This window comes from Mus caroli, unplaced genomic scaffold, assembly GCF_978045245.1.
Source record: "Mus caroli unplaced genomic scaffold, Mus_caroli_1 scaffold_17, whole genome shotgun sequence".
Lineage (NCBI taxonomy): Eukaryota > Metazoa > Chordata > Mammalia > Rodentia > Muridae > Mus > Mus caroli.
The window spans coordinates 15,615,570-15,639,460 of NW_028227272.1; the positions used below are offsets into that span (position 1 = coordinate 15,615,570).

Consider the following 23,891-nt stretch of genomic DNA (forward strand, 5'->3'; position numbering starts at 1 on the left):
GCAATTAGACCTGTGTCTGTCTCTGCACAGAAACTAACTCCAAGGGGATCAAAGACCTAAACTTGAGACACTGAAACTGCTAGAAGAAAACAGGCAGTTCCTGCATGACATAAGTGCAGGAAAAGACTTCCTGGATAGGACTTCATTTGCACAAGAATTAACAACAATTGATAAGTGGGACCTCATGAACCTGAAAAGGTTCTGCACAGCTGAAGAAGCAGTCAACCAGGAGAAGAGGAAGCCCTAGAACAGGAGAGAATCCTTGCCAGCTGTACATCTCACAAACACTTAATATCCAGAATATACAAAGAATTTAAAAAGCAGAGACAAAAAAATAAAGAAGGAAAGAAAGGAAGGAAGAAGAAAAGAAAAGTAACTGAAAAATAGGTCTAGAACCTGAATAAAGACTTCTCAAAAGAAGAAAAAGGAATGGCTAAGAAATATCTCAAAAAATGTTCATCATTCAGAGTAACTAGGGAAATGCAAATCAAAACAACTCTGAGATTTGATCTTACCCTAGTCAGAATGGCAAAAATCAACTGAACCACCAACCACAAATGCTGGAGAGGATGTGGGGAAAAGAGAACCACCATTCGCTGCTGGTGGGGTTGCAGCCACTATGGAAATCCATGTGGAGAATTCACAAGAATCTAAAAATAAGTGTGCTACATGACCCAGCTCTGCCCTGCAATGCAGATCCTTGCTCAGCCATGTCCATTGCTGCTCTATTCACAACATTAAGGAAATGAAGACAACTTAAGTGTCCTATAACCAATGAATGGAAAGTGAAAATGAACATATACACTATGGCATTGTATTTAGCTATATAGAAAAAATGAAATCATGAACTCTGTAGGTAAATGGATGGAACTTAAAGGTCATATCCAGTGAGCTAATCCAGGCCTAGAGAGACAAATGTCACATGTTTGCTCTTATGGGAGGCTCCGAGCTCCTGATCTTCAGATGTGAGCAATGGAAACCTGGAAAGGAAAACTGGACCATTGCAGGGAAGGGGAGTTGAGGAGCAATAGAGGGGGGATAACAGAGTACAAGTAACCTGATCATGAAAATAGAAAAGGGGGGAATCATTAGGGAAGTACGTATGTAAGAAGGCAGGAAGAGGGTGAAGGGGAATGGAAGGATCCATAACATGATATGGGAAAGGGGAAAGGGGCTCCTTGTGCAAATGGAAGGGACACGAGACAAATACAGGAGAAAGGGAGAGGGGTAACATAGCAACATGGATGGCAGACAAGTCACAAAGAATCATACTATCAATTGTTTACCTAAGAATTTATAATTCATGTAATTTAGTGCATAACTCTACATATATAGTTTTAGTGAAATTTTCTCGTCTGGGCTGACAGCACCTTCTCCAAGAGCCTAAGACCACTTCACAAAAGCCTCAATACCAGAAACAAGATGCTCTCTGTGATGGTTTGGATGACAGCAGCCCCCACAGGCTCATGTATTTGAATGTCTGGTCCTTAGAGAATGTTGAGTAGAATAGGAGGCATGGCCTTGCTGGAGGAAGTGTGTCACTGGGAGTGGACTTTAAGGTATCACAGTCTCACACCAGGTCCAGAGGCTCTTTCTCTCTGCCTATGGATCAGGATGTAGCTCCAGACTACTGTCCCAGCATCTGCCTGGATGCTACCATGTTCCCTGCCATGAAGATAACAGACTAAACCTCTGAAACTTGCAAGTAAAGCCCCAATTAAATGTTTTGTTCTATATGAGATGCCTTGGTTATGGTGGCTCTTCCCAGAAATAGAACAGTGACAAAGATACCTTCTTTTGAGTTGTCGGCCAGGCCTGTCCAAGAGACTCCCAAAACATACAGCCTATTGCTGTTGCCCTTGGTTACTGCGTACTGCTGAAGGCCTCATGCATGTCAGAAACAGAGGCCCAGAAGCCCCTGAGCTGAAACTGACCTGAATATCCCCTCCCTGAGTACTAATTTTTATGGCACCAGAAGGCACTACAGCCAGCTTCCAAAGAAAGGAGGCATCCAACACTCCTATGCAGCTGTGATGCCTATGAACTACATCAATGGCTAGCATGACAACATATCCCTAAGGATGCAGTAGTGGCACACGTACCTTGGCAGTAACCAACAACTTTCTAATTTGACTTAAAACCCATTCAGCAAGAAGGAGACCATGCCTGGTACTGGAAACCTAGCTGACTTCTCACTGCTAGTAAAATCATGGCTATTGGAAGAGAATCTACAACCACTATTCTTCTAGACCAGCATAATCCTTAACAACAACCTATAACCATTGACCCTTATACTCACAGATAAGTGTGGTTTTCACTCCTCATCAAGGAAACCATTTTTGCAACTATTGGAAACCACTTCAGAAAAACACTGTGTGCACTGTGTGTTTAACTCGGCAAAGTTTCTTGGTGGCAATACTTTTCAGGTGGGATTTTTCTCATTCTTGACATCACTATGTTGAGTGTCTCCTATCCCCACTTCCTGATGTCACTATGTTGAGGTGTCTCCTATCCCCTCTCCCTGATGTCACCTTGTTGAGGTGTCTCCTATCCCCTTTCTGATGTCACTATGTTGAGATGTCTCCTATCCCCCATTCCTGATGTCACTTAGCTGAGGTGTCTCCTATCTCCCCTTCCTGATGTCACCATATTTAAGTGTAGTCTCTACTTTGTAAATGAGAACCACAGCATGTACTGCAATACTTTTGCTCCAATTATGAATCAGAGCTTAGACAAGGAAAAGAGGAGGAAAGTCTATTATTATGCACCAATAGTTTGCTTCTCACATTCTTGCTTCCTACTATCTTGGAATTCTTTTTATATGAAAATATCTGAAGAACTTATTATATAAATATAATAAAATAGCACATAGTTAACACATTTAAGACATGATTATTGAGGCCAGAGAGATGGCTTGGAGACTCTAATTACATGTCCACTGACCTGTCTGAGTCACCCTGCAGCTCAGCTTTCTCCCCACGGGAGAGTTGTTCCATGTGGATTTCTTTTGGGACAGTTCCTATTTTTATGTCTATAGGTTCATTAACCGTATCTTTTGCAAAACTGCCAGCTATCTGGGGTCTTTTGATTTGATGAAGGATCTTACTATGTAGTCCAGGCTGGTCTCTAACTTGCAATCATTGTGCCTCAGTACCTGCGAGCTGGGATTACAAATGTGACCACCATACCCAGTGAATTAATAAACTTTTGAAACTGGGGTTACACAATGCTGATTATAGGCAATAGAAAGGTGGCATCAGATAATAATATCAGTAACATAACCTCTTAAATACCAAGAATTAAGCCGGGCAGTGGTGAAGCACGCCTTTAATCCCAGCACTTGGGAGGCAGAAACAGGCGGATTTCTGAGTTCGAGGCCAGCCTGGTCTACAGAGTGAGTTCCAGGACAGCCAGGGCTATACAGAGAAACCCTGTCTCAAAAAAAAAAAAAAACAAAAAACAAAAAACAAAACAAAACAAAACAAAATAACAACAACAAAAAAAACCAAACCAAACCAAACCAAACCAAAAAACAAATGACGCCTTGAGGGATAGATGGCTAAGTAACTGCCTGAACATAGCCAGCCCGCTGAATCTACAACCACAGACTCAACTGTGGATGAAAATATCTCAAGTCCGGTGTGGTAGCATATACCTTTAATCCTGGCATCTGGGAGGCAGAGGCAAGTTGATCTCAAGGCCAGGCTGGTTTACTTATCAAGCACTAGACAGCCAGGGATACATACTGAGACTATATTTTGGAGAGGTCGGGTTGAACTGCCTGGAGACTATATCTGTTGTGGGCCTAAAAGGGATGGTGGGGCTACAGGACCCCACCCTCTCAAAACTCTCCTGCTCACTGAAGCACAGTGGCCTCTGATGTTGATGGCTAGATGGCACCTGCTGGGCCTGAGGTCCATGGACTGTGAAGGTCAACTGAGCCAGTGAGTAACTTCAAGCCCCTCTCTAGCTCCCAGGAATTGTACCAGAGGTCTCTGGATTATAAGTGGCCTCTCCTGTGGCCAGGGCTACACTGTGAAAGGGAAAATGAAGCACAGAGAAGCCAAGTCCTTAGTTCAAAAAGAAGGGGGAGTCTAACTCCCTTGCCAACTGCGGGTAGACTGCAGGAGCAGTCTTCCTACGGAGATCACCCTAGGTTCCCAGTCCCACAGCCAGTGACATGAGGAGGGGGTCTTAAGATGCTTCCCATTGGGCCAGTGAGAGCCTGGGCTTTTTGTCTTCCACCAAGAAATGGCTCTGGGCAAGAAGAATGTTGTTGATCTGTAAATGTCTGCTGAACTTGGGGAAGACATCCTGGACCAGAAACTGAAAGATAGAAGTAAGGCTGGGGTTTTTGTTTTTGTTTTTGTTTCCTTCCCTCACTCCCTTTGAAATAAAGCCTGTTTGTTAAGAGCTCCTCAAATCCAAGCCCCAGGAACCTAGAGCCTAAATTTAGATTGCCATGGAAGGTCAACGGATCCCCTCGGGGCAGGGTCAGCCAGCAGCTGCTAGAGATAAACTTTGCTTTTCTGCAGACTCAGGCCTTTCTGTCACACGATTAATAGGATCCTGTGCCATTTCCCCTGGGAAAGCAGAACAATAGCAGGGCAGGAGCAGGTGGCCTGCCTGGCAAGCCCCCTACCACCCCAGACTCCCTGGTCCTGGCCCTTTGCTGCACTCTGGCTATGCTGACCTCTTTCTGCTCCAAGGTCAGATCCGCTGGGAGCCCTGTCCCACCTCTAGGGTGATCTACTTAGTTTTAGTTTGTAGTGTTGGTGATGGAACTTGCTAAGCAGTGCTCTACCCCAGAGCTACATTGCCTAGCCCAAATGCATCTGTACACCAGCATCTTATACTCAGATTTCCAACTGCTCCTTGGGATCTTCTTCCTGGACTCCTGCTGCGATGCCACCTTTTCAGAGAACCCTCTGCTGGGTTTTGCCTTCCTACCTGGTGCTTTGTTGGCAGTTTGTTTATTAAGTGGCCTGTGCTGTGTGCTCTGGGGGAGACATTGTCCAGTGCACACACACACACACAAAATCCCCAAGGAAGGATCTGGGGTGGTCACTTGGGCCACCTTCAGTTTTGAGGAGGATCAAGGAAGCATTGCCAGCCCTGGCTGTCCTTTTCTGGAGTGGTTTTGGTCCCGCTGCATGCTGGAGAATACGGCATCTAAGGTTCCACTGGCAATTATGAATTTACCAAAGGTATGTGAACTTGCTCGGATCATTCTGGGTGCCAGGCTGGGGACAGTACCAAAATGGCGGATAGGAGGGCAGACAGAAGGAAGGGGAGCATGTCCTGTTGTTCGTAGCCCCAAATAGTTGAAAGCAGCAAGCTGCTTCTTGTCTGGGACAAATGTGTGTCCCAGAAGATCCCCTGTATTCTCGGGACACTAGTAGGAGAAAGCCAGCAGGCAAAAGCTATCCTGGCTTGGACCTTCTGGGGCCTGCGTGTAGAGAGATATTCTCAGATGTGTGCATCAGCACATCCTGCAGAACAGCAAGACAAGCCAGGAACAGTAGGAAGGTTCATTCCAAGGCCCAGGGAAGATGGATCTGGTTGAAGTATAAATTGTGTAAATATTCTCCTGGTCACTTACAGCCAGCTTAGTCTAGGCTGCTCCCAGGATCCAGTTCTTTGTCAGTGGGCAATGAGAGCCATAGAGGATTACAGGCCAGGGCCTGCAGGAGTAGCCTTGTTGGGTCATCTGAAGAGGGTTCACTAGTTGCTCCAGGAAGGTGCCTGGGAGCTTGAAGGGAGGGGGCTGGCAAAACAAAATTCTGCAGACTGGAGCAGGGGGAGCAGAATTTGAGTTTACATCCACTGAGCAGGAGAAGGGTCTGCAGAAAAGCACGGGTCTCTAGAAGATAGAAGGCAGCAGGAAATATATGATAGCTGGAAGAGGTACCAGGGAGGACAAGGAAGGGTGTGTATGTGAGGCTCTCCCTCTGTCTTCTAAGAACAGTTTGTTGTAGGGTGAAGTAGGCAATGACCTGGCCTCATAGACCTCTAGCTCAGAGCCATCTCCGGAAGGAAGCAGGAACCCATAAAGGGAGAGGTTTACCAAAATCTCCACATCTGTGGCTGGCCTCAACAATGTCATCCTTTCTCTATAGAGGCCCTGAGTTCTTTTGAGCAGAGGAAACCAACAAAACAAACCCCCCAAACAGAACAACAACAAGAACAGAAGACAACAAAGCCCAGCTGGAGTCCAGGGTTAGCTGGAAACAAAGGGAGCAGGGAGGAGTGTTCACTGGAAAGAGGCTGGCGCCCTAGTTTGGTTGTGGGCTGTGGGGCCTGGTGCCCCCACCTGAGCCTCAGGGACCCAGTGTGTCTAACCCAGTGGACCTTTCAAGAAATTGCTGGGCCATTGTGCAGAAGAATGCCCGGAAATCCCGCGGCTCCCTCCTCCACCGAGGATGGGGGCTCTTCCTCCTGGCCAGGAAACTCCAAGTTGGCTTCCGTAGGGTGGCCTGGGGGCTGGGGTGGCAAAGCACCACAACTATTTGTAGGATGGCATAGCCTTTCTATGTCCCATCGTGTCTCTGCTGTCCCAGGATTCCAGTATGCTGTGCTGGGATCACAGCCTATATGCTGGAGAAGACTGGACGTCGGAGAACCCTCAGGGATTGCGCAGCATCCCAGAGGAGAGCACAGGCCCTTGCACTGCTCACTTTGTGTCAGGCCAGTTCCAGGGAAGGAGTGAGAACTGTAGGCGGTGGTTAGGCAGGATCATGAATAAGGTTATAATTAAGGGCAAGCCCAACACAGCCTTGCCTAGCATCTCCGCTTGGTGTGCCAAGGGACAAACGGCGGGCGTAGAGGTTTGTTTCACCTGTGCACAGGGGCTCAGAGAACCTCCAGGTCAAGCGTCTGCAGAGAGGAGAGAGGAGTTGGAATGATCCGGGATGTAGCAGGTGGAGCTGGTGAGTGTAGGCTAGAGGTCATGCTGCTAACAGTGGAGACAGGGGCGCACAGATCTCCTGTGTACCTGCCAAGATCAGCCCCGACTAGGACAGAAATTGGTAGGGTCTCAGACTGCAGTTCTGCAGGGTGCGGTTCGGGTGAGCAGGACTAGTCCTGCTCGGCGTGGTTTCAGTAACTGTAGCTGTCAGGGGGTCCGCGATTGGCTGTGGGCCGAAGGTCTGCTCATGGATTGGTTGAGCTAACTCGGGGGGCTGCGCCCTGGGGGCAGAGTCCGCCCCCGAGACTTCAAATAGGACAACAGGTTACTTCAGAACCCAGTTGGTGTAGTTAAAACCTCCTCTTCTGCTCCAGGACTGGAGGCTCCAGAGCAGAGGCACCAGAATCAACTCCCAGCTCCCAGCCTAAGCAGCGCAGAGAGCACCCAGAGGCCCCAAGGGCCGTCGGGTGAGCATTCAGTCTTTAGCCATGGGGTCTGCAGCGTTGGAAATTCTGGGTCTGGTGCTGTGTCTAGTAGGATGGGTGGGCTTGATCCTGGCGTGTGGGCTGCCCATGTGGCAGGTGACTGCCTTCCTCGACCACAACATCGTGACGGCGCAGACGACTTGGAAGGGGCTGTGGATGTCGTGCGTGGTGCAGAGTACCGGGCACATGCAGTGCAAGGTGTATGAATCTGTGCTGGCGCTGAGTGCGGAGGTGCAGGCAGCTCGGGCACTCACCGTGGGCGCTGTGCTGCTGGCGCTGGTGGCACTCTTTGTTACCTTGACCGGCGCTCAGTGCACCACCTGCGTGGCCCCGGGCCCAGTTAAGGCACGGGTAGCACTCACGGGAGGAGCGCTTTACGCGGTGTGCGGGCTGTTGGCACTCGTGCCGCTCTGCTGGTTCGCCAACATCGTCGTCCGCGAGTTCTATGATCCGACGGTGCCGGTGTCACAGAAGTATGAGCTGGGCGCGGCGCTGTACATCGGCTGGGCGGCCTCCGCACTGCTCATGTGCGGTGGCGGCCTCGTGTGTTGCGGCGCCTGGGTCTGCATCGGGCGCCCTGAGTTCAGCTACCCGGTCAAGTACTCTGCGCCGCGGCGGCCCACAGCCAATGGCGATTACGACAAGAAGAACTATGTTTAAGGGCGGGAGGCATGGCGGGGCTCTTCCCGCAGCTAAGCCCGCGATGGGAAAGACCGATGCGGGAAGCCGTGTGTGGATGACGACCACCGCAGGGTTGCGCAGCGCAAGTCATGCTGGGTTCGGGCCAGACTTGCCCGCTCTCACAGAGTCCGTTGACCATCACTAGCCCGGCCTTGCTCAGAATAGACTACAGGCACTTTTAAGAACTTGACCGACCTTTTCTTCTATGAGCAGTTGGCCACAACGTGGGTGGAACTCTCAGATTTCATCGGTGAAGTAGGCACCAAACTGCCGCGAACAGTTCCTACTGAGATCCTGGGGGCATTAGATGCTGCCTTAATGTCCAGTGGCACCTGCTAACCTGAAAGGGCAGCTGGAGAAACCCCGCAGAGAGCACCCGGAGAAACCCCGGGGCTGCCATAGGGACGTGTTAAAAAGGGCATTTTCTTTGTTAGTGGAGAAGAACCTACTGAACCAAAGGACTTAGCCTGGACCTGGTCTCACTCCAGCACTCCCCCAAGGTGGGGGCCCTGTAGGTACCAGAGCCTTAGAGGGGTTGCCTTCCTCCTGGAAGCTTGGGGTTTGGGGGGTGGGCCGGGCAAGAATTTGCTCAGTAAATGGTTTGAACACTTTCAACTGTGTCCTGTCCTCTGTCCAGCCACTCCTTGTGCCCAGCTCCCTATTCATCTACCCACCCCTCCTCAAAGACTCCCTGCAGGGATTTCTTCAGTTTTCAACTCAGCCAAGTGCTGGAGTTAGGCTGGGATACAGGAGGGGAGGCAGAGCCCAGGAGAGGATCCAGCTGGAGTCTCACTCACATCATGGGAATGGCGACTTGGGTGATGGGAAGTGCTGAGAGTGGGTAGCTAGGTTGTTGGCTTCTCCCAGGAATACCTCCAACACTTTTACCCCCAGTGCTTGCTCAGCTCCAAGTATCAAGTGGCCACCGACAAGGGCACACAGCTAGACTAGGCACTTCCCTCATGTGTGGGAGCCACAGTGCATGGATGATGTGATGTGTTCAGTCTTTAGCTGACTGCAGTACATAACAGCTGCTATGGGAGAGGCACTTGCCCAGGGTAGCTGAGCCCATTGCAGCCCTTTGTCCTAGTCCTCTGGCTAGTGTGGCTCTAAACAGGGTCTAGGGTTTGTGTCCACCCTGCTGCTAATGCACCTATGTTCACAGAGAATTTTGGGTGTTACTATCCTGGGGGAAAAGAGGGTCCAGGACTTGGGAAAAGATCCCACGAGGGCAAAGCGAGTAAAGCCAACAGCCAAAGAAAGCTTAGTTTCTCTCTCTTTGGGCTAAAAGGCCAGAGTCAGGAATGCACAGTGGATACGGGAAAGGGCTGCAACGAGGCATACAAAGCCCAGTCAGAAGGAAGGCTTGGCATCTGCCACCAACCCTGGCTACATCCAGTACCCAGTCTTTCAGGCCTGGTTAGGTGCCTCAGGGTGGGGAAGGGGTTAAAACCTAAGGATGTGAGCTTAGAGAGACTCAGGGCAGATTCTGGAATTGGGGACAAAGAAGGCAAGGGTGGAACTTACAGGGAAGCTGACTTTCTAATGGCTGCTCAGGCCCCAATGAGACAGCCTCAGTGGAAGACCTCACTGAATCAAGATGAACTCAGTCCAGCAGGTGCATGTGCAGGAAGGATCAAGAGCAGCCCCAAGCTTGGGAACATGTGATCCTAGATCTGGCCCTGTGCCCTACCAGGCCAGTGTATGGTTATGCTGGCACACTTGGCTGGTGGTGTACCCTTTCCACAGAGGTCTTTACCCAGTATAGAGTATGGGAAGGCAGCTGCTTGCTCTGAGTTCTTCCAAATGGCCAGGGTGGCTATGTGAAGGCAGTTGGCTGGTGGCACTATAGGTGGTCCAGGGAGGAGGGCCAATCCTACCCACCTCCCACCTGCGGACCCCCCCCCCCCCGATTTCCTGAAGGGCAGCCTGGGCTTCTCACCACTGACTTAACACTATTCATCAGTACTTGGAATACTTAAAATGGCTTAGGCTACATAGTGAGAACGTGTCTCAAAGAACAAAACACTCTACAACAAAACCAAACTGGGCAAAGAGAGAAACCTTTGTGAATAACCCCTCCTTCTAGGACTGTGTGCCATCCTGCCTTCCTTAGGAGCTCAGATGCCCACAAGTGGGTATCTCTTTTTACCATGTCTGCTTTTCTAGTACCTATATCCCCTTCTTCACCATCCAACCTCTCTATACTTACCTGCTCCAGGGACAATGACAGTTGGCTCCACCACTCTAAGACCCTTGCTTCCCTGAAGGTGTTAAGAGGCCAGAGATCCACTACAGCTGAGATATTCTGAGTAGGGTGTGAGTAATGTTGACAGAGCCTGGGGACACTGTTTTGTTGACCCTACTCATCCATTAGCCCTCCTTGGTCTGAGGCCTTCCCCCTGATACTTTATTTGCAAAGCAATGTGACCTCTGTTTGCAGAGACAAGGCACCTAAAGAGATCCTTTATGGCAAGTTGAAGGCCATGATAGAAGGATGGCCAAGATGGCGATACTGCTAGAGTCAGGCAGGCAGAGTCAGGTCCTTGGCATTGCTGGGCAGTGGCCATCACAGGTGCTGGTTGTGAAGATCCTTAGTACTGAAGGGCCCAGCCTCTGCCCATTGCCATCAGGAGGCCAGGAGAGCAGATGGGGAGACCTTGTCCCAGGGTTGAACAGAGAAGCCTCTATGCCTCCTATGTAGCACAGAGGACACCGGAACAAGGTTTCCCTGGATCCCAAGAAGGCTCAGAGTGCTTCTAAGTTCCAATAAGATCACAGACCCAGAGGGGATAAAACATCCAACATTTTATTAAAAACCATATAGTCTCACATTTCAAATGTTATCTTACAGTTGAATAGTGGCCAGGAGATATAAATAAGGAAAAGGAGGTCACTTCTGGAGAAGTTGAATTCTGGAAGGAAAAAAAAAAAGGTTTCCTACAATTCATCCTTTCTCTCCATTTCAAACAAACTAGAGTGGGCCTTCCCATGGCCTGATGGGCTGCTGCTTCTGAGCAGCTTCAACAGAGGGTGAGGGTGAGTTTGGAGTAAAAGGTCATCCCATATCTATTGAAGTACTCACTGTCCTTCCACACTCCTTACTAAGTCTGACTGTCTATCTGCATGAAAAGTACCCAGACCCCCTTCACCTGGTTTCCTACAATTCCAGACCCTGGCTGACCACTTGTCCTGCCCGGGCAGCTTCATGGTTTCTATACAAGGGCCCCTTCCTTCCCTTGCCAGGCAGTCTCTTGCTTCCCCCATCATGTAACATCTTCTCCTTCCCCTCCCAGTTACACCCCTGCTTGGTAGCCAGACACACATAGCAGTGCTATTGGCAGTGCAGGAGAGATCTGCCTCCAGTCAGCCCTGGCCCGTATTGCTCCCCACAAGCTCAGTACACACTTGCCACTCGTGGGCTCCTTTTTTTGGAGTTAGACTAATTTAAAGTTAAACTTACCTGGCCCAAGTCACTGCTGACTACCTGCAAGTTTGACCAAGGATTTCCAGGTCCAGTCTAGACACTTTCCTTAATATGGCCCCTAGTGCTCATGCTATCTTGACAGAATGAAGTTCCTGAGCCACATGAGGCCAATCTGTTCCCCTATAGGTTGGGTTTAACATGGATAGAGCAGCCTCAGCCTGAAAGCTCCTTATATCAGAGGCTTGGAAAGTCTGCTCGGCCAGACGGAGGCTGAGATGTTCACAGAAGCATAGGAGAAAACTACTTCCACTTTCCAATGTGGCCCCTCAAAAAGAAGGATCATGTGGGAGAATAGTGAGGGCTTCATTAGGGAGGTGTTCTGAGCCACAATGGGCTGAGAGCCCATGCGGAACCAACAGCTTGCTTTCTTATTAAAGACTGAGTGCAGAAAAGCCCAGAGTGCCACTTCTGTGGGCCCCAGCCTGGGGCTTGTGGCTGTGGCTGTAAGAGACTCTGGGTGACCTCTGGGGCTGGTACTAGATAACCTGTATGTCACACATGATGCTCAGCCCATGGTGTGGGCATGAGAGAGAAAATCTGAGGTCATTTTGGGGAGGGTGGTGGTGGTGTCAAAGGTGCTTAATGAAATTAATTAATTAATTAATTAATCTTTCTCAAAAGCGCTCCATTGTGGCCTTGCTGGCATTCTTAGGTCAGACATTCCTGGGAAAAATCTCAAGACTGTGCTCTGACGGGAAACACAAGTAAACGCCTCTGTTGAGAGATACAAGAGCAGGAGTTGGGCCCGCGGACCTGGCCCGCCCATGCTTACCCTCAGGACAGCAGTGACACAAGAGCGTCCAGGAACTTGCTCCGGTCCTCAGCCTTCAGCTCAATTACTGAAATAATGAAAGGAAAACATCCCATGAGCAGGGAGGAGTGAGAAACAAGGCATGGTACGTGGCCTCCCCCTCCTCCCTCAGGCTGACAGCTCTCCTGGCATTCCACACTGTGGGCTCCTGGCAGGCCTGGAGGTTCTGCAGTGTTGGGTTTCATCTCTTTCCCACTGTACTCCTGTTTTAGATCTGTCGGCTCCACTGTGGAGAGTCCAGAGCCTTATCTTGCAAGGACTCCACAGCATGCAGGGGTAAATGATGTCAGGCAGCACAGGGAACACCAAGCAGGTGACAACCCTGACACAGACCTGGACAGGGACCGGCATTAATGCCTGTCCCCACAGTGGTGCAGGCCACATCGGCCCTGCTCTGTGGTGTACTTCAGCTTCAGTGTCTTCTGGAGAGGACCCAACACAAAATACTTGTGTTTGGAAGGGCAGGCAGGGTTAGGCAGGTATGGTAAAGCAAAGTCAGGTACTGAAGAGGGCTTGCTTGCCAAGAGTGGGGTGCTCCGTGCTGCTGGCCAGCTCCCTAGAGTACAAAGCCTTGCCCACCAGGCTTATACTGACCATACCTACTTCCACACTTCCTACCTCCAGTTCTCGACCCTCAGAGGAATCCAGGGAGCTTCTAGCCTAAACCCTCCCACTCGCATCACAGGCAGGAATCAGGAGCTGCTGTTCATGGTGGACCAACCCCACAATGCCATAGCTACAGCTGCCTGGCCCAAAGAAGCCTGCCTGAGACACTGCAGGCAACTTGAACACAGACAAGTTAGTGTTGGGGTATCAGAGCATGGTAATGTAAGAAATTCCCTTGCTGAGAGATGCAGATAAAATACTGAGGTAGCTGGGCATAGATAGTGGTGTCAGCACTCTGGAGGCAGAGGCAGAGGCAGAGGCAGAGGCAGGCAGATCTCTGTAAGTTTGAAGACAGCCTTGTTTGTTCTAGAGTTAAGTTCTAGGATAAACAAAGCTACATTACAGACCTTGTCTCAAAATAAAACAAACAAAACCAACCTATCCACAACCAACCACCACCACCACAACAAAACAAAACCAAACAAAACTAAAAAAAGAAACAGAGAGGGACTGGAGAGATGGCTCAGAATTTAAGAGCACTGACTGCTCTCCCAAAGGTCCTGAGTTCAAATCCCAGCAACCACTTGGTGGCTCACAACCACCTGTAGTGAGATCTGATGCCCTCTTCTGGTGCATCTGAAGACAACTACAATGTACTTATATATAATAAAAGAAGAAGTAGAAGAAACAGAGAGTTGTGTTCCCCAAGTTCCTTTGTTGAAACCCTAACTCTACTATCTGACACCTTGAGTCTGGAGTTTCAAACAGGTAAAATAAGGTGTTGAGGGTGTGTCCTACCCACAATACTAGGGGCCTTGTAAGAAGAGATCTGGGCATAGACATACATAGAGGAGTTTCAGAAAGAAGAAACTATGTAGCTAAGGACAGAGGCTGCCAGTCATACTGACACCTTGACTTCCAGTGCCAGACATGGCACTGAGAGGAATTAGCCTGTGGAAGTCACCAGGCTATTGTACTCTGCAGCCTAGGGAGCCACTGACAGCAGTGCATTGTCAAGTCAAGTCTGTTTTACCGTAAAATGTATCAGCGAGGGGCTGGAGAGTTGGCCCAGCAGTTAAAAGCACTTGTTACTCTTGTAGAGGATGGTCCAGGCTCAATTCCCAGCACTTAAACAGTGGCTCACAACCATCTACAATCCCATTTCCAGGAGATCCAACAGGCATGTTCATGGTGTACAGACACACATGCGGGCAAAACATTCATACACATAAAGTAAAATAAATAAAGCAAAAAAAAAAAAAAAAGATGTGAGCAAGAACAAGACGGGCCAGGTGTTGTGGTGCAGCCCTCTAACCCGAGCACTTGGCAGGCAGAGGCAGTTTCCATCTTGGTGTGCTCTAGCCAGCCTCATCTACACAGTGAGATCCCATCTCAAAAATAAGACAAGGACAGCCAGAGCTATAGAGACTTCACAAAATAAAAACAAACAAACAAAAACAATAATAGTCTTCCCCCAAACCCTCCAACAACCAAACCCCCAAAAACCAAAAAACCAAGACATCAAAGCCAGCCAACTAAACCAACAAAAAAAGACAGACCAGTTTGGTAGCCCCAAGCTTATAATCTCTGCACTTGGGAAGCACAGGCAGGAAAATTATAGGAACTAGGCTAGCTTGGGCTATATAGCCTGTGTCTCAAAAAAAAAAAGGTAAATCTGCTCAAGCATGAACCAAGTTGTGTGCTGCTCTCTCTGGTGGTCACCGGACTACGCCTTTCACTCTCTGACTCACCCAACAGTTGCAAAAACTGTCTCGCAGGGTAGAGTGCTGGAGCCCCAGGTAAGATTGCCTTCATGGTGCCAGCTTTGGGTTGCCACAGGCTGTGTTGTTTCCTTTTGTACATGATGGAGACTGGCTTGCCCAGTGAGCCCCTCAGGGCGGGAAATGATTTTAGAGCAGGGTAGTGAGGCTGCATGTAGGCCTATGCCTTCCCAGCAAGAGTTGTGAGAATTATAAAGGCAGCTTTGCCGAGGGCTGTTTTGGAAGGGCAAGGTGGACTGCTGGCTGGATACCTCCATCACCAGCTTGCCTCCCTCCAGGGCCAATGCTGGCCTGGAAGGTGTGAAGGCAGAAATGTGGCCACTGGGCAGAGACACTTACCTGAGAGGTCAAAGTAATTGTGTAGAGTCCGAGAGCTGGTGCTTTCTGCTGCCTTCTCAAACGCCCGACCAAAAAAGCTAAAGGCACAGAACAGACACATTGTGAGACAGACAACAGACCCTTCCCAATCTGGCCCCAGTGACACAGACACTGAAGGGCAAAAGCCACTTAGGCTCTGCAGAGTTGGTGGCCAATGTGCTGACACACCAGGGCCTTCAGCCTTGTTGTCCCAGGACATGGAAAAGCTGCTCACTTCTTTCTATCCGAGCTATCAGTCTCTGGAGGGATGCCCACCACAGTCACTGTGCCCTGTTCCACGCTCAGCGGGGCAGCCATCACCAGGGGCAGCAGCTTGCATCGTCGATTCTTTGTCTATGGAGACAGGAGCACTCTTGGTCACAGCATGGTCATTCTCAGCTTGCAGGGTGGAGCACACTGCTCAGCTCCTAGAAACTCTGATAGCATTAGGCCACCCCTAAAGCCTGCAGGGATGCAGTCACCAGAGGGTATGCTAAAATTCCAACTTGATATTTTGGCTCTCAGCATCCAATTATCTACTGGCTCAACCCTCTTCGCACCCCAGCCTTGCTTTTCTCCAATCACCACCTCCAGGTCTCTAGGAGCACCTCCCAACACTCCTGTCTGTTCTCCTTCCTCCCAGTGTATGCCTCTGTTTGAAACTGGGGACCTCCTGCAGTTAGGACAGAGGGGCTGAGGTTTCCCCCTCACACTATCATCGAAGTGACCAACTAACAGTCGTGGTTTACACAGGCCTGAGGTATAACCCAGCATGAGAAATGGGCACTTAGTGGGTGTTAAGTCAATGTCTGATAACTGACTGGACCTGTGAAGTGGCTGTCTTCTACAGATAAGGAAGAGAGGTGCAGAGGTCAGAAATTCTTTCTCACAACTGATACATGAGGTTGAGATCTGAATGAAGCCAACAGAATTGCAAAGTTCTAGTTTAGTCTGGTTCATCTTTTGACATTTTAATCATTCCTAGCAGGTGGTAGGGGATTGGTTCCAGGACCCCTGTGAACACCCAAATCCAAGAGTGTCATGTTTCTCATGAAGACACTATCACGTGTGTAAATTTTATATATAATTTTATATATAATTGCATACCCTCTTCTACACTGAATCATCTCTAGAGCACTTATATTACCCAACGCAATGCTGACACATCACTTCACTTGCATGTTTTGTTTTTTGCAGGTTTCTCAAAGGAATTCTTTTTGGTGCTGGGGATCATATATACTGCCAGGACCTCACACATATTAGGCAAGGTTCCAGTACTGAGCTATATATCCAATCTTCCTGAGATAGCTGTGATCAAAGACTGGCTGTGTCTGAGGAGGCAGAGCCCATGGAGACAGCATTAATTATCTTCAGAACGTTAACATCATTGTTTTACTGGTTGACTCATAGCCTGAGTAAATTTCAACTTCCTGATTCTCTTCATAAACCTCATCCTGAAATCACCACCAACTATCCTTTCTGCATCCATGCCTGAGAGAAGTCCTCTAGTAGCTGGGTTGGGGCCTGTCTAAATACCAACTGAGTTAGACTGTGTTCTAAAAAAAAGATATTAGGGCCACAAACCTACAGAGGCATTATCCAAATCCTTGTTAACTCCATCTTTTCTTGATTTGTCACAGATGACCCTAAGCCCCAGCCCCACAGCTTTCCAGGGCCCCTCCTACTTATCCAAGCAACATAACTAGTGAGTGCTAATTCTAGAGCTTGTAGGAAACTGGAAGGCTCCTAGAGGTGAGGTGAGGTAAAATATGGCCCCAAATATGGAGCATATCCAGTCTCACAGCTGCTGAACAGTGTGGGTAACCCTAGGCCACCCCTGACACGCGCTTAGCATGACGCCTGTCCTCTTGTACCCATGCCGTTGCCACCTCATCCCCACTCCATTCAAGTGCTCACCGAGTACACAAAGGACTTGAGCAGATGTCTGCTGAGCAGACTCAAGGATGCTGGCTTGGAAAACAGGGTGACATCTGGAGTGCCCTGGAAGGGGAAGACAGCTGATTAGAAGGGATTACTAGGGGGTGTGGCTTGGCACTGCCCGGGTAAGGAAGTCTAACCTCCATGAGTGAGCAGTAGAGAAAAGGGCCCTGGGATGTGACGAGGTTGGTACAGAGACAGCTGGCGATGGTCTGTTGTGTGGCTTGGAGGTGCTTCTTGGCGAGCTCTAGACCAAGGTATAGCTTGTCCAGGTTACTCCTGAAACAGGGCAGACACAGGGCTTATGTGATGCTTGTTGGGTACTCTTGTTAAAATGCCAAGGGCAAACAGACTGCTTGATTCCTGGTTCAAGAACGAGTTTAGGAGTAAAAATGTATCTTCTCTCCCCCTTGAGTTCCTCTTCACGTGAAAGGAAGGAACAATTTAAAAAAGTGTAACCCAGTGATGGAGCAAGAGAGTCATAAGACTCTAGGATCAAAAGACAGAAGGTACATGGGTATGATGGTACATACTTGTAATCCCGGCATTCAGGAAAATTGTGAATTTGAGGCTAGTCTGGGCTACAAAACAGGAATCTAGAGATCACATAAGGAGGACTCAAGAAGGTACTTGGAGGGTTCCAACAGGGTACCTGAGGCAATGGGTGGGGGAAATATAAAGACTTCCCGCATCCACTCAAAAGATAAGAGATGTGCCTCTCTGAATATTTTAAATGAAGACTCTAGAGAAGTAAGGCTGGCCTTCAAGCAAAGCATCTGTGCCCAGCAAGCTATACCCAGACATCCAGGGCTCAGTCAAGATTCCATGGCTTCCTAAACACAAAACACTAGATTATTTGAGAACCACTTATGGCTTGAAGAGGGGTGAGGGTGGGGTGGGGTTAGGGGAAGATCCCAGTAAAAACAGATGGTTAGAGATCAAATGAAACTTAAAATGACTCCATTATGTTCTGAGAGATTTGGGCAAACATTAACATTCCTATAACAAGAATAGGACACTAGGAAAAAAAGGTCAGAAAGCAGAAGTGTTGACAGAAATGAAAACTTCAGAAAGAAATAAATCATTTACTCAAATGTCAAAGGACAGAAAAGCTACCACAAGCTCCACGGAACAAATCCACGGAAAATGCAAAGCATAGGAAGACAGCAACGTAAGATTAGGAAGCACTGACATCGGGAGGGCTAATGAAACTATACGAAAAGCAACCGTGGAGCCGCAGAGTCTGAGGCCATGAACTGAAGCGACTGGACTTCAGACTCAGTACAACGGAGGACACAAGCTAGAGCAGATCTGAAAGCGTCTGTCTGTTAGTGGACAGAACTAGACATTTCCACACAAACAACAATCAGACCCAGGTGTGATGGCACATGCAACAGCCTTGGCACTCGGGAGGCTGAGGCAGGAGGATCATAAACCTTGATAGCAGCCTGAAAAAACGGACATAAATACATTTAAAAAATTAAAAACAAGAATAACCAAGAATTGAAAGGACTCCCACTTTTTATTAGCAGTGTTGGCTGCTGAAGGACAGGGCACAATGTAACCTACAGCCAACAGGGAACTGCCTTCAGCCTGAACTCTAGGAGCGAAACCACAGATCATTCAAGGGCAGAAAAAGGCACAGAGGGACACAGGATGCTCACTGTATGTGCTTCCTTCTCTCAAGGTGTTCTGAGAACTGTGCTCTAGGAAGACACATCTGTGGTGACAGGAGTGGTGACAGCGGGCCTCAGCAGCTGCAGGGCCAGACCAAGAGGCGACATATGGGGGCTCAGTCAGAGTGCTTGCCACACAAGTGCAAAGACTTAAATTCTATCCCTAGCACCCACGTAAAAAACCAGGTACAGTGGGCACATGCCTATAACCCGCGCACTGAGGAAGCAGAGACAGCAGGTCCTGTGGCTTGTGTGGCCAGCTGGCTGAATTGATGAGCTCAAGGTTCAGTGAGTGACCCTGTCTCAAAAACTAAGGTAGAGAACTTAAATAAAGAAGACATCCAACACTGGCCTCTGGCTGCCCACAAGTACTTGTTGAAAGAACTGGGGAGAAAATCGGCAGGAAACAGATCTGAAATAGGAAGCAACTAAATCCCATCTTCCAACTGAAGAGCTGGCTCACTGGTTAGGATGCTGTCTGCTCTTTCAGGGAACCCGAGTTTGACTCCCAGCATTCACATGGAGCTCATGGCTGTCCATAACTCAGTTCTAGGAAGCTGACAATCTCTTCTGACCTTCTCAGGCACCAAGCATGCATGTGCTGCACACAAAGACCTGCAGGCAAAACACTCATACACAAAACACAATTTTGAAAGATTTATAAAACAAAACCAAATGATCACTAAACCACACAACAACAAAACAGAGTACATAGATTACAGAAGCAAACACATATGTTCTAACTTGCAAGGAGGAGACACCAGTCCGTCATATTGCCCGCATCACTGTGGGTGCTGGGGATCAGTGATAGGCAGGGCAATTGGAAGTTGGATGCCAAGACCGAGGGAGCTTTGCCCTACTACTCAACAGCAGGTGAGTGTAAGGGGACAAAGCGAACTCCGTGGACCCATGTTACAGTTCAAGGGAACCTGGTAAGGAGTGTGGAGCCAGGGCAGTGGAGCGGCAGGAGTCATCCAGAGCTCCTGTTTACATTGCCCCTCACTGAGAACTGCTGACAGCGAGGCAAGAGGGCTGGAGGGAGCTGTAGGAAAAGGGAAGAAGGGGACTGAGAGTGGTCAGGAAGCACGGGCTTAGCATGTGCCAGACCCCAGGGTTTAACCCTTCACAGCAAACAAGAGGAAAGGAAGAGGCAGACAGGCAGGCAGGCAGGCAGGCAGGCAGGCAGGCAGGCAGGCAGGCAGACAGACAGACAGCATGCACTGGGACCACACTGCTGTCCTGGAGGACAGACTGGCACAGCAAGCAAGGAAATTCAGTACAGGGTATCCAGACGGGGAAGGAAGCATAACCGGTGCCATCCAGAGACTCTGGGATCTCATACATCTAAAAGCTTAGGGAATCCACAGAAAACCGCTAGAGCAATGAGTTCAGCAAGGCTGTGGGAAAGGACACATGATAAAGACAACAAAGATTGCTTGCATTTCTATGTAGCAGCTCTGAGAACACCAAAACTGAGCTTGAGAACACACCTGAACAGTTATGTAAAAGCTAACAAAAGAAGGGGCTGGTGAGGAGTGCTGCACCAGCCGGCGCCCGGAGTTCATCCCAGAATCACATCTAGGGGGAAGAGATCAGATCCACAGGATTGTCTGCTGATCTCCACACACACCTACCCCATCATGTACGTGTCTGTGTACATACACACAATAGTATTTTAAAATTGTAACAATAAGTATAAAGTTTATATGCTGTTAATAAGGCAATACTCAGCCAAGTGAAGTAGTGTATGCCTGTAATCCCAGTGCATGGGAGGCAGAGGCAGGAGGACCAGAAATTCAAGGTCATCCTTGGCTATGCATCAAATTCAAGGCTAGCCTGGGCTCCACGTGCTCCCAAAACAGAGTAATCTACCGATTGAAAACAGAAATGGATCTCTTCAGGGCCTGGTGAACTGCTGATCCCAAGATTAAATTCAAGTTACCTAGAAGAGCTAATCCTAGAAGAGAAAATTCAAAGAGTCACATTTCCTAGTTCAAATATGCTATAAAGCCACAGCAATCAAAACACACAGTGTAGTCCTGGCACAAGGCTCGTAACCTTTAGCTGGATGGAAGAGAGCTGGCAGGGTAGAGTGCATCTTTATGCTTATGACCAACTGATCCTTAATATAAGTATTAAACTAGTTCAATGGCAGGAGAAAAAGAATTTAAAGAGAGTGAAGTCGGAGGTCAGTGGGACGCTTACTGAGTTCAAGCCTGGGACCTGCGTGGTGGCAGGAAAGAACTTTCATGTTGTCCTGTGACCTCTGCACACAAATAAATGTAGGAATAAATTTTACAAAGAATAAAATTGTATACCTTCTTGTACTAACAACAAAAACCGATGTCCAAAGAGTCATCATACATCCAGTGTAAGAGCAAAAACTATGCTTAGAAGAAATAAGCAAGTGAAGTCTTTGTCATTTGGGTTTAGCAATGGTTTCTTAAGAACACCCAAGGCACAAGAAACAAAAGGAAAATTGGATGATGTGGACACCATCAAAATTAATACCTAACTTACAAGTGGGGATCTGAATAGACAGCTCTTCAAACAAGCTGCACAAATGGCCAGTCAGCACATGGAAAACCACTACACATCGTTAGCCATAGTGAGATACAAACCAAAAGCACAAGCTACCACTACATACTTCCATACACAGACCACACATGCTGGTAAAGACATGGAAAAACTGAGCCTTCAAACACTGCTGGTGGGACCTGGAGCTGCCACCATGGAAACTGCCTGGTCGTTCCCCAGGAGGTGACATCAAGAACACACATGACCCCACAATTCCACTCCAGCACAAAAAGTGAAAACACAACTACACAAAAGCTTGTACCCAACTGAGAAAGATGGTCAGAAGGTAGAAGAACCCATGTCTATTAGCTTACAAAATGGTACATAGAGTGTGGAATATTCATCCAATGGATCATGATCTATGATAAAGAGAAGTCCTTATACAAGCATAAACCAGTACACTAAGCTACAGAAGTCAGATGCAAGGAACCTTGAGCATCACTCATACAGATGCTAACAAGGGCAGTCTGCAGAGGCAGTTTTCAGTGCTAGAAGGGCTGAAAGGTGATGGCTAAGGGGTACAGAGCTTCTTCTAGGAAATGAAGGAACTTGAAGACTGCACAGTGCTGAGTGCTGGGCATGCTCTTCTTTGGGGGTACACGATATGTGTCTTCTATTTTCACCATACTGCCCAAACTGGTTATTTCTCAACTTTTGAGCCTCCTGCTTCTACCTCTTGAGTTACAGGGAGGAGTCACAACTTATGGCTGCATCCTGTCTGTCTGTCTGTCTTTTGGTTTTTCAAGACAAGGTTTCTCTGTGCAGCACTGGCTGTCCTGAAACTCCCTCTGTAGACCAGGCTGGCCTCAAACTCAGAGATCCACCTGCCTCTGCCTCCTGAGTGCTGGGATTAAAGATGTGCACCACCAAAGTTCTGCCCAGCCAAGAACTATATCTTAAAACTAAATATTTATGAGGGAGGAAGGAAGGGAGGGAGGGCAGACAGACAGACAGACAGACAGAACTGAGGGAACCCAGAAAGCAGGGTCCTATATTTTTTGACCTTGCGTAAGAATCAACAGAAAAAGCAGTTCTACTGAGTTCTACAGAGTTAGTAATCTGAATTAGCCTTTCTGTAAAGCCTATGTTTTAAATTAAATTAAATTAAAAATATTTATATAAACATTATAGTCTGGTCTCCACCAAATCATCAAAAACAGACAAATGAGAAGCTGGACATAGTTGTACATGCCTTTAATCCCAGAACTTGGGAGGCTGAAACAAGTGAATGTCTGTGACTTTGAGGCCAACCTGGTCTATCGACATAGCTAGTTCAAGGCTAACCAGGACTATGAGGAGATGATCACCTTTGACATACAAATATACCAGAAAGTCACAACTCCAAAACATCACAACTGGGAATGTCCAACTTCATGATTGAAAAACAAAAGGAGATTTTGAGATAAAGGAATTGAAAAATGAAGAACTGGAAGAAAACCAAGAGTGAAAACAATGTCTTAAGAGATTGAGAAGGCAGAGGGAGAAAAGGACAGTCACAAAGGGAATGAAAAGGACTCCAGGGCACTGAGGATGGTGGCACACATACATCACCAGTCCTAGCACTTGGGAGGCTCGGGAAAAAGGAGCATGAATTTGAGGCCAGACAGGGCTATGTATCGAAGGCATGTGAGGCCAGCCTGAGCTACAGGGACCTTATCTTAATAATAATAATGATAATAACAACAACAACAATAATAATAACTGGAGCCGGGCTAGCAGTTTAGAAACAGCTTGCTCAGTGGTAGGGATTCCAACCTTGTAGTTCCCATATGACAGACACTCTCAAGCATGTTTGTGATTGGTCTCTATGCAGGGTAAGGCTGAGGTCACAGAATGGCTACCCAGATCATACCCATTACCTGGAGAGGCTATCGAGAGCCTGGATGAAGTGGTCTGTCCCTGAGCCATCCTTCTCAGGACTCTCCATTAGAGACATGGTGGCAAAGACGACATCACTGGCCAGGAATTTATGCTTGAACCCAAACTGAATGCTGAAAGTCTGTACACGCATGTCCTTCATCCTGTCCAGGGAGGAAGCGATGTGCTTATTTATCACTCTCAACTTTACACAGCTCGTATGACCAGACCAGACTAAAAGATACCCTAAGTTACTCACATGTTCTCAAGAATGCTCACTGTGACCATCGCTTAAAGGATGAGGGAGGCCAAAACACCCACACATGCAGGCCCTGAAGCCAACTGCCCTGACCGTGGCTGCTTCAGCAATGAACATTACATAGCCATCAGGCCTAGGGTAGCGCAAAATTCTCATTTATGTTGTAATGTCAGCCTGCCAGGCAGGAGCAGGCAGGTACTGGGCTTCAGTGGCACCTGAAGACCTGGTAGGAAAGAGTGTGCCCGCCTCCGGCCCCTGTGCCTCATTTCTGATTCCAGTCTATCTGTCTACATCATAGTGCCAGAATGTAAAGACCCTAAGCATGCCAGATGTGGTGGCACACACCTTTAATCCCAGTATTCAGGAAGCAGAGGCAAGCAGACTTTCTGTGAGTTCGAGGCCTGGTCTACAAGGTCTATATAGTGAGTTCTACTATAGCCAGGATCCTTTCTCAAAACAAAAACAAAAA

At 48.2% G+C, this 23,891-nt stretch overlaps 2 protein-coding genes across 2 annotated transcripts in view; one reads left to right on the forward strand and one right to left on the reverse strand.

Moving 5' to 3' along the window:
• The first annotated feature begins 7,252 nt into the window (after positions 1–7,252).
• On the forward strand, positions 7,253–8,688 carry Cldn5 (claudin 5). The gene has a single exon (XM_021185097.1). It carries the CDS (start codon positions 7,396–7,398, stop codon positions 8,050–8,052), a length of 657 nt encoding a protein of 218 aa, XP_021040756.1. The 5' UTR covers positions 7,253–7,395; the 3' UTR covers positions 8,053–8,688.
• A 2,193-nt stretch (positions 8,689–10,881) lies between these two features.
• Positions 10,882–23,891, reverse strand: part of Cdc45 (cell division cycle 45) — a 30,421-nt gene continuing 17,411 nt past the window's right edge. Inside the window, exons 13-19 of the mRNA XM_021184566.3 lie at positions 23,166–23,327; positions 17,194–17,332; positions 17,033–17,116; positions 15,351–15,469; positions 15,098–15,174; positions 12,333–12,399; positions 10,882–10,988 (exon numbers count right to left, since the gene is read on the reverse strand). Of these exons, the coding sequence (XP_021040225.1) occupies positions 12,335–12,399; positions 15,098–15,174; positions 15,351–15,469; positions 17,033–17,116; positions 17,194–17,332; positions 23,166–23,327 (646 nt within the window). The 3' untranslated portion in view covers positions 10,882–10,988; positions 12,333–12,334. The remainder of the gene's footprint in view (positions 10,989–12,332; positions 12,400–15,097; positions 15,175–15,350; positions 15,470–17,032; positions 17,117–17,193; positions 17,333–23,165; positions 23,328–23,891) is intronic.

Excerpts from the sequence above, each read along its gene's own strand:
- Cldn5 (XM_021185097.1), top strand. The coding sequence starts at position 7,396 with ATGGGGTCTGCAGCGTTGGAAATTCTGGGTCTGGTGCTGTGTCTAGTA.